This window comes from Palaemon carinicauda, chromosome 5 (genome assembly GCF_036898095.1).
Source record: "Palaemon carinicauda isolate YSFRI2023 chromosome 5, ASM3689809v2, whole genome shotgun sequence".
Lineage (NCBI taxonomy): Eukaryota > Metazoa > Arthropoda > Malacostraca > Decapoda > Palaemonidae > Palaemon > Palaemon carinicauda.
Genome location: NC_090729.1, coordinates 135,571,944 through 135,581,943, shown reverse-complemented (window position 1 = coordinate 135,581,943; position 10,000 = coordinate 135,571,944). Strand labels below are relative to the sequence as shown.

At 38.8% G+C, this 10,000-nt stretch overlaps 1 protein-coding gene across 1 annotated transcript in view; it reads right to left on the bottom strand.

Moving 5' to 3' along the window:
* LOC137641155 (uncharacterized) overlaps nucleotides 1-4,208 on the bottom strand; it is a 4,305-nt gene extending 97 nt beyond the window's left edge. The window contains exons 1-3 of the mRNA XM_068373597.1: nucleotides 4,101-4,208; nucleotides 3,201-3,434; nucleotides 1-797 (exon numbers count right to left, since the gene is read on the bottom strand). The exon at nucleotides 1-797 is cut by the window's left edge and continues 97 nt beyond it. Of these exons, the coding sequence (XP_068229698.1) occupies nucleotides 1-797; nucleotides 3,201-3,434; nucleotides 4,101-4,208 (1,139 nt within the window). The remainder of the gene's footprint in view (nucleotides 798-3,200; nucleotides 3,435-4,100) is intronic.
* Between the last annotated feature and the right edge of the window lie 5,792 nt (nucleotides 4,209-10,000).

Genomic DNA, 10,000 nt, shown 5'->3' with positions numbered 1-10,000 from the left:
TGTGTAGTTTCGCTTGCGAATCCCGAGGTCTGTGGATTGCGTACCTGTTGTGTAGTTTCGCTTGCGAATCCCGAGGTCTGTGGATTGCGTACCTGTTGTGTAGTTTCGCTTGCGAATCCCGAGGTCTGTGGATTGCGTACCTGTTGTGTAGTTTCGCTTGCGAATCCCGAGGTCTGTGGATTGCGTACCTGTTGTGTAGTTTCGCTTGCGAATCCCGAGGTCTGTGGATTGCGTACCTGTTGTGTAGTTTCGCTTGCGAATCCCGAGGTCTGTGGATTGCGTACCTGTTGTGTAGTTTCGCTTGCGAATCCCGAGGTCTGTGGATTGCGTACCTGTTGTGTAGTTTCGCTTGCGAATCCCGAGGTCTGTGGATTGCGTACCTGTTGTGTAGTTTCGCTTGCGAATCCCGAGGTCTGTGGATTGCGTACCTGTTGTGTAGTTTCGCTTGCGAATCCCGAGGTCTGTGGATTGCGTACCTGTTGTGTAGTTTCGCTTGCGAATCCCGAGGTCTGTGGATTGCGTACCTGTTGTGTAGTTTCGCTTGCGAATCCCGAGGTCTGTGGATTGCGTACCTGTTGTGTAGTTTCGCTTGCGAATCCCGAGGTCTGTGGATTGCGTACCTGTTGTGTAGTTTCGCTTGCGAATCCCGAGGTCTGTGGATTGCGTACCTGTTGTGTAGTTTCGCTTGCGAATCCCGAGGTCTGTGGATTGCGTACCTGTTGTGTAGTTTCGCTTGCGAATCCCGAGGTCTGTGGATTGCGTACCTGTTGTGTAGTTTCGCTTGCGAATCTCGAGGTCTGGGGATTGCATACCTGTTACGCAGTTTCCCTTGCAAAGCCCTAGATCTGTGGATTGCGTACTTGTTACGCAGTTTCCTTTACGAACCTCTAGGTCTTAGGATTACGAACCTATTACGCAATTTCGCTTGAAAATCCCCATGCTTGTGGATTGCGTACCTGTCACGCAGTTTCGCTTGCGAATCCAGAGGTTTTTGGATTGTGTACCTGTTACGCAGTTTCGCTTCTGAATCCCAAGGTCTGTGGATTGCATACCTATCATGCAGTTTCGTTTGCAAATTCCTAGGTCTTAGGATTGCACACCTGTTACGCAGTTTCCCTTACGAATCTTGAGGTCTTAGGATTGCGAACTTGTTACACAGATTTGCTTGCGAATCCCAATGTCTGTGGATTGTGTACCTGTTACGTAGTTTTGGTGAGAATCCCAAGGTCTGTGGATTGTGTACCCTTTACGTAGGTTCTCTAGATAATCCCAAAGTCTGTATTGCGTACCTGTTACGCAGTTCCGCTTGCGAATCCCGAGGTCTGGGGATTGCGTACCTGTTACGTAGTTTCGGTTGCTTTTACTTACCGATAACATGCAAAAGGCCTTCTCCACCCTGAGGCTCCATACTATTTAGTATTCTAGAAGGTTTATTCCAGCTTTGACCGAGTTGTGGAATGATCTTCCTAATCGGGTAGTTGAATCGGTAGATCTTCAAAAGTTCAAACTTGCAGCAAATGTTTTTATGTTGAATAGGGTGAAATAAGTCTTTTCTAGTTTGTATATGAAATATCTATTTTGATTTTACTGTTTATGAAATATTTTATTTTAATTGTTCATTATTTATCATAGCGTTCATATATTTCCCTATTTCTTTGCTCATTAGGCTATTTTTCCTTGTTGTAGCCCTTGGGCTTGAAGCATCTTGCTTTTCCAACTAGGGTTGTAGTTTAGTTAGTAATAATAATAATAATAATAATAATAATAATAATAATAATAATAATAATAATAATAATAATATATCACTTTTTGAGTGGGGATACCTTAACGTGTGAAAGGGTTTGTGTATCACCATGACCAGCAAAGCTGTACCATTCAGGGACACCCATACTAGATTGGTTTGCTGAGAACGATGAGCGTGGTGTGGAAAACTGGCCAAACCCCACACATGAATAAGGACATGTCTGAGTCCTTTGTCCTTCAGTCGAGTAGAAACGGTTGCATTTGTTATTATTTGCATGTATACAGTATGTGTGTGTGATTAACCTGCCTTTATCCTTCATAATATTGATAAAGAATATTATTACACGTTTATTACATGAAAACGATCCTTATTTCCAATGTTTATTATATGAAAGAGAACATTATATCTTGTGCTTATTACATAAAAGGGACAACTGAGAAACTAAAAGGTTATTTGCCCTCTAAATAAATAAAGGATAATGAATCACATCTTTCCACAGCTTTATTTTTCTCCCTTATAAAATGACCTTTATTGTTTTTCTCGCTTTTATTTTCTTCCCTCATATTACAACATCTCTCGGACGATACACGCACGGAGGACCATGCTGCTGCCAACCTCCTGATTTGATTTTCCTCTCGGTTCGTACTAGTTTCTTTTCTTCGGTTGTGAAAATGAGAGGAGGAAAGCTCCTCGACTTACTGCCTTTGGAGAAACTGACAGTTGCAGACCCGCTCCGCTGACTGACTGACTGTACCGGACCAACTTCGTTGACGAATTATCAGTTGCAGAATAGTTACTTGGATTTTCTGGCAGGTGCGGGCTGATTATGTTGATTGATTGACATTTTCAAATTGGTTGCACTGACTTTCTTATGAGCTGCAAGTCCTCTTGATGACTGACTTCCAGATACGAACCATCTGTACTGACATAAGCAAACCTTTTATAAGTTTTCTTGATGACTGACTTCCATATACGAACCATCTGTACTGACATAAGCAAACCTTTTGTGAGTCTTCTTGATGACTGACTTCCAGATACGAACCATTTGTACTGACACAGCCGAACTTTTTGTAAGTCTTCTTGGTGACTGATTTCCAGATACGGTTCTTCTGTACTGACATTGGCAAACCTTTTTTAAGTCTTCTTAATGTCTGACTTCCAGCTACAAACCATCAGTACTGGCATAAGCAAACCTTTTGTAAGTCTTCTTGAAGACTGACATCCAGATACGAACCATCAGCACTGACATAAGCAAACCTTTTGTAAGTCTTTTTGGTGACTGACTTCCAGATACGAACCTTCTATAGTCTATACTGACATAGGCAAACCTTTTGAAAGTCTTCTTGATAACTGACTTCCAGATACGAACCATCTGTACTAACATAAGCAAACCTTTTGTAAGTCTTCTTGATGACTGACTTCCAGATACGAACTACCTGTAGTGACATAAGCAAACCTTTTGTAAGTCTTCTTGATGACTGACTTCCAGATACGAACCATCTGTACTGACATAGGCAAACCTTTTGTAAGTCTTCTTGATGACTGACTTCCAGATATGAACCATCTGTACTGAATAAGCAAACTTTTTTAAGTCTTCTTGATGACTGACTTCCAGATACGGATCTTCTGCACTGACATTGGCAAACCTTTTGTAAGCCTTCTTGATGACTGACTTCCAGATACGAACCATCTGTACTGACATAGGCAAACCTTTTGTAAGTCATCTAAATGTCTGACTTCCAAATATGAACCACCTGTAGTGACACAAGCAAACCTTTTGTAAGTCTTCTTGATGACTGACTTCCAGATACGAATCATCTGTACTGACCTACGCAAACCTTTTGTAATTCTTCTAAATGTCTGACTTCGAGATATGAACCTTCTGTGCTGACATAAGCTAGACTTTTGTAAGTCTTTTTGATGGATGACTTCCAGATACGAACCACCTGTACTGACATAAGCAAACCTTTTGTAAATCATCTTGATGACTGACTTCCAGTTACAAACCATCTGTACTGACATAAGCTGACCCTTTGTAAGTCTTCTTGATGACTGACATCCAGATAGGAACCATCTGTACTGACATAAGCAAACCTTTTGTAAGTCTTCTTAATGACCTACTTCCAGATACGAACCTTCTATAGTCTATACTGACATAGGCAAACCTTTTGAAAGTCTTCTTGATAACTGACTTCCAGATCGAACCATCTGTACTGACATAAGCAAACCTTTTTTAAGTCTTCTTGATGACTGACTTCCAGATATGAATCATCTGTACTGACATAAGCAAACATTTTTTAAGTCTTCTTGATGACTGACTTCCAGATACGAATCTTCTGTACTGACATTGGCATACCTTTTGTAAGCCTTCTTGATGACTGACTTCCAGATACGAACCATCTGTGCTGCCATAGGCAAACCATTTGTAAGTCTTCTTGATGACTGACTTCCAGATACGAACCATCTCTACTGACATAAACAAACTCTTTATAAGTCTTCATGATGACTGACTTCCCGATACGAACCTTCTTTACCTACATAGGCAAACCTTTTGTAAGTCTTCTTGATGGCTGACTTCCAGTTACAAACCATCTGTACTGACATAAGCAAACCTTTTAAAAGTCTTCTTGATGACTGACTTCCAGATACGAACCATCTGTACCGACATAAGCAAACCTTTTGTAAGGCTTCTTGATGACTGAATTCCAGATATGAACCATCCGTACTGACATAAGCAAACCCTTTGTAAGTTTTCTTGAGGACTGATTTCCAGATACGAACCATCTGTACTGACACTGACATGAGCAAACCTTTTGTAAGTCTACTTGATGACTGAATTCCAGATATGAACCTTCCATACTGACATAGGCAAACCTTTTGAAAGTCTTCTTGATGACTGACTTCCAGATACAAGCCATCTGTACTGACACTGACATAAGCAAACCTTTTGTAAGTCTTCTTGATGACTGAATTCCAGATATGAACCTTCCATACTGACATAGGCAAACCTTTTGAAAGTCTTCTTGATGATTGACTTCTAAATACAAACCATCTGTACTGACATCAGCAGACCTTTTGTAAGTCTTTTTGATGCCTGACTTCCAGATACGAACCATCTGTACTGACACTGACATAAGCAAACCTTTTGTAAGTCTACTTGATGACTGAATTCCAGATATGAACCATATGTACTGACACCGACATAAGCAAACCTTTTGTAAGTCTACTTGATGACTGACTTCCAGATACGAACCATCTGTACTGACACTGACAGAAGCAAACCTTTTGTAAGTCTACTTGATGACTGAATTCCAGATATGAACCTTCCATACTGACATAGGCAAACCTTTTGAAAGTCTTCTTGATGATTGACTTCTAGATACAAACCATCTGTACTGACATCAGCTGACCTTTTGTAAGTCTTTTTGATGCTTGACTCTCAGATACGAAGAACTTGTATTGACATAAGCAAACATTTTGTAAGTCTTCTTGATGACTGACTTCCAGATACGAACCTTCTGTGCCGACATAGGCAAACCTTTTGTAAGTCTTCTTAATGACTAACTTCAAGATGCAAACCATCTGTACTGACATAGGCAAACCTTTTGTATGTCTTCTTGATGTTTGAATTCCAGATACGAGCCTTCTCTATTGACATAGGCAAACCTTTTGTAAGTCTTCTTGATGACTGACTTCCAGATACGAACCATCTGTACTGACATAAGCAAACATTTTGTAAGTCTTCTTGATGACTGACTTCCAGATACGAACCTTCTGTGCCGACATAGGCAAACCTTTTGTAAGTCTTCTTAATGACTAACTTCAAGATGCAAACCATCTGTACTGACATAGGCAAACCTTTTGTATGTCTTCTTGATGTCTGAATTCCAGATACGAGCCTTCTGTATTGACATAGGTAAACCTTTCGTAAGTCTTCTTGTTGACTGACTTCCAGATACGAACCATCTGTACTGACATAAGCAAAACTTTTGTAAGTCTTCTTGATGACTGACTTCCAGATATGAACCATTTGTACTGACATAAACAAAACTTTTGTAAGTCTTCTTGGTGACTGACTTCCAGATGCAAACTATCTGTACTGACATAAGCAAAGCTTTTGTAAGTCTTCTGGATGATTGACTTCCAGATACGAACCATCTGTACTGACATAAACAAAACTTTTGTATGTCTTCTTGGTGACTGACTTCCAGATACGAACCATCTGTACTGACATGAGCAAAACTTTTGTAAGTCTTCTTGGTGATTGACTTTCAGATATGAACCATCTGTATTGACACAAGCAAACCTTTTGTAATAAGTCTTCTTGATGACTCACTTCCAGATACGAACCATCTGTATTGCCATAGGTAAACCTTTTGTGCTTACTGACTGCGCAGACAGACTTGACATTTGCAGACCAGCTTCACTTTCTGACCGACAATTATGGAAAGGATTTGCTGACTGACTGACCGTTACAGTATGGTTGTAGTGTATCAGTGACACTTTTAGACTGTTTGAGCTAACAAACTGACAGTTGCAGACTGTTTGTGTTGACAAACTGGCAGTTGTGGACTGTGTTTGCTGATGGAGTGACAGTCACAGCCATCTGTAGCGTCTGACTGTCAGTTGTAGACCATCTGTAGTTTCTGACTAGCAGGTGTGGACCAGCTGTGCTGAATGACAGTTGTGGACCGTGTTTGTTGATGGACTGACAGTTTCAGGCTCTCTTTGTTGACGGACTAACAGATGCGGGCCCTGTTTGCTGACGGACTGACAGTTGTGGACTGTACTTGCTGATGGACTGACAGTTGTGAACTGTGTTTGCTGACAGACTGACAGTTGGGGACTGTGTTTGCTGATGGACAGACAGTTGTGGACCGTGTTTTCTGACGACTGACAGTTGTGAACCGTATTTGCTGAGGCACTGATAGTTGTGGACCATTTTTGCTGAACGACTAACGGTTGTGGACAGTGTTTTCTGACGGACTGATAGTTGTGAACTGTTTGTAGACGGACTGACAATCGCGGGCCATCAATAGTGTCTGACAGACAGTTTTGGACCATCTGTGCTGACTGACTGACAGCCACAGACCGTCTACACTAACCGTCTCAACAACTGATTGTTCCAGAAGGCCTGCTCTGACTGACTGACTAAGCAGTTGCAGGAATCAGTCATAACTGACTGTCTTAGAGTACCAGTTTATTGCAGTGTACAGCTTGATGACTGACAATTTGATTATCTATCAATATTCTCAAATTTTAAACTAATTGGAACTAGCAATTTATTGGCCAGAATGACACGAGCAAGATTGTGGGGAATTAAAAGAGTGGCAGTTATCCCAAAGAAAGCTACATAGCCTCTATTGAAATATTGGTGGAACACGGAAGGCAGAAAAAATTCCAAATTTCCTATGTGTAAATCATTTATATGTACAGGGAAACATATTGATGTGTTTACTGGTTGCAATATTTACCTCCGCCAACGAAGTTGGGAGGATGTTATGTTTTACCCTCTGTTTGTGTCTTTGTTTGTGAACAGCTTCTTGGACACAATTTCAATAGTAAAGTAATGAAACTTTCTGGGATTAACTGTTATGTAAAAATCTGGAAATGATTAAATTCGGGAAGGTCAAGGTCACGGTTAAGCAAAATGTCTAATTCACGTAATCAGTCATAAGTTTGGACATCGTTATCACAGAGACTTCAAACTTGGTTCATATTTGAGCGTATGAAAATCCACGCCAATTAATACATGTTAAGGTCAAAGGTCAAGGACAAGCAAAAGGTCGAAAAATAAGCTACCGCTGCAGAGGTGTGCGCTCTGCTAAGTGCCCCTGTATTTTTAATTAAATTGGTACATTACATATTAAGTTGTCTATAATGCCCTGTGGTAGGGTTGTAAGAATACTACCACCATACGTCTTGCGTGTCGTAGAAAGCGACCAAAAGGACAGCTGCTGCCTTTTTAGCAAAGGATAGGCCCAGGGCCAATAGCTGTGGAAACTGCTGCCTTGCAGTTGCTCTATTTAGTCAAGGGCTAGACCCACTGCCAATAACTGTGGAAACTGGTGCCTTGCAACTGGGGCCTTGCAGTTTGTCTATATAGTCAAGGGCTCGACCCACTACCAATAACTGTGGTTGATGACTGTAAGGGCATTGATTGTAAAAACTCTCTGCCAAAGTTTAGACCATGACTGATAATATTAGCATCAGGCATTCCGTAGTCTAAAGAATTTACCTATATCAAAATGAATGATTATTAGGCCAATCAATACAGTGAATAAAGTCCCACCTTATTCTCTTACTGGTTTTTTAATTGATTAAATACAGGATTAAATATTTTTAATCATTGGCAGACTAACTCGCTAGACTTCACATTGGCTGTTGAATTAGTAACTGGAGAAGTTGATAACTGATTCAATTGTCGCTGACTGTGAAAACGACCAATTGAATTACTAACAGAGTCTTACATTCATTGAAATGTCGATTGATTTACTTAATAGTTGACCTCTTTAATTAATGCAGCTCTTATTAATATCATAATCAGTAGTATTATCCTTAATAAGTATTTTTGGAATATTTCCACGGAATATAATGGACAGTTAGAATAGATGAATATATATATATATATATATATATATATATATATATATATATATATATATATATATATATATATATATATATATATATATATATTATTATTATTATTATTATTATTATTACTTGCTAAGCTATAACCCTAGTTGGAAAAGCAAGATGCTATAAGCCCAGGGGCCCCAACAGGGAAAATAGCCCAGTGAGGAAAGGAAACAAGGAAAAATAAAATTCTTTAAGAACAGTATATATATATATATATATATATATATATATATATATATATGTGTGTGTGTGTGTGTGTGTGTGTGTGTGTGTGTGTGTGTGTGTATATATAGGGCCTATATATGTTATAATGGAGAGAAGATCAAGAGGGAGGCAGAGAACTAGATAGCGAGATAAGGTGAAGGATGATATGGAGAGAAGAGGTTTGGTGTAAAAGGGTGCCTTTGATCGAAGGCATTGGAGAGGACGCATCAGGCAACGGACCCCTTAGTGTAGGAATAACAGTGCGGAAGAATATATATACACATATATATATATATATATATATATATATATATATATATATATATATATATATATGTGTGTGTGTGTGTGTGTATATATATATACACACACACATTTTTATCTTACATTACGATCGAATTAATGATATTTCATTCAAATTTCCCCCCCCCCCTCCACATGAGTCAGCTGGTGTGTCAGAATGTTAAGTAGAATTCGGCTGGTGTGTTTGAAATTACTCTCATCAGGTAAATCCTGATAGCAGTTAACACTTGAGTTTCCGACTTTTATGGTATATCTGGTGGCATAACTGATTGCGGCCTTGTCTTTTATTAGTAGAGGGTTGCGTTTGATCCCAATATGAGGTAGAAATTTATTTTTATATAACATAATATTGTGTTAATTTTCATTATATATATGATAAATTTTGCACATTTAGGCGTGTTTTTTCATGTTCAATTAAGCCATATATTATACTTCTCCTAATACATGGATTCTCTCTATACCTCGGAACAGAGACCCAAGAGGGAATCAACTCAAAGATTATAGCTTCTGGTCGGCCGGGGAATCGAACCCGGGACCGAGAAACTGAGGTGACAGTGACATACTATCTAAAGAGATATAGACAGATTCCCGATATTAGAAGGAGTATAATATATGACTTATTTAAATATATATATATATATATATATATATATATATATATATATATATATATATATGTGTGTGTGTGTGTGTGTGTGTGTGTGTGTGTGCGTGTGTGTGTGTATGTATATATATGTATACATATAAATATATATATATATATATATATATATATATATATATATATATATATATATATTTATATATATATATATATATATATATATATATATACAGTATGTGTGTATGTATGTGTTTGAGAACTTGCTTGTACCAATAGTAAGTAAATTTTATATATTTCAACAGGAAATTATAAGAAAAGGGTCAAGTAATGATAATTCAATCACAACATGAAAGTCCCTTTGGTCAAGATGCTATGGCACTATTCTAGGTTTGAGAACATGGTTTATATAGTCTTCTGTCCGGCATAAGGCTGCTAATTTTCCCACACGATAGGACTTAGCTGCTACAAGTAGCTTGCCAGAAACGCCTATCTAAGGTCTATAG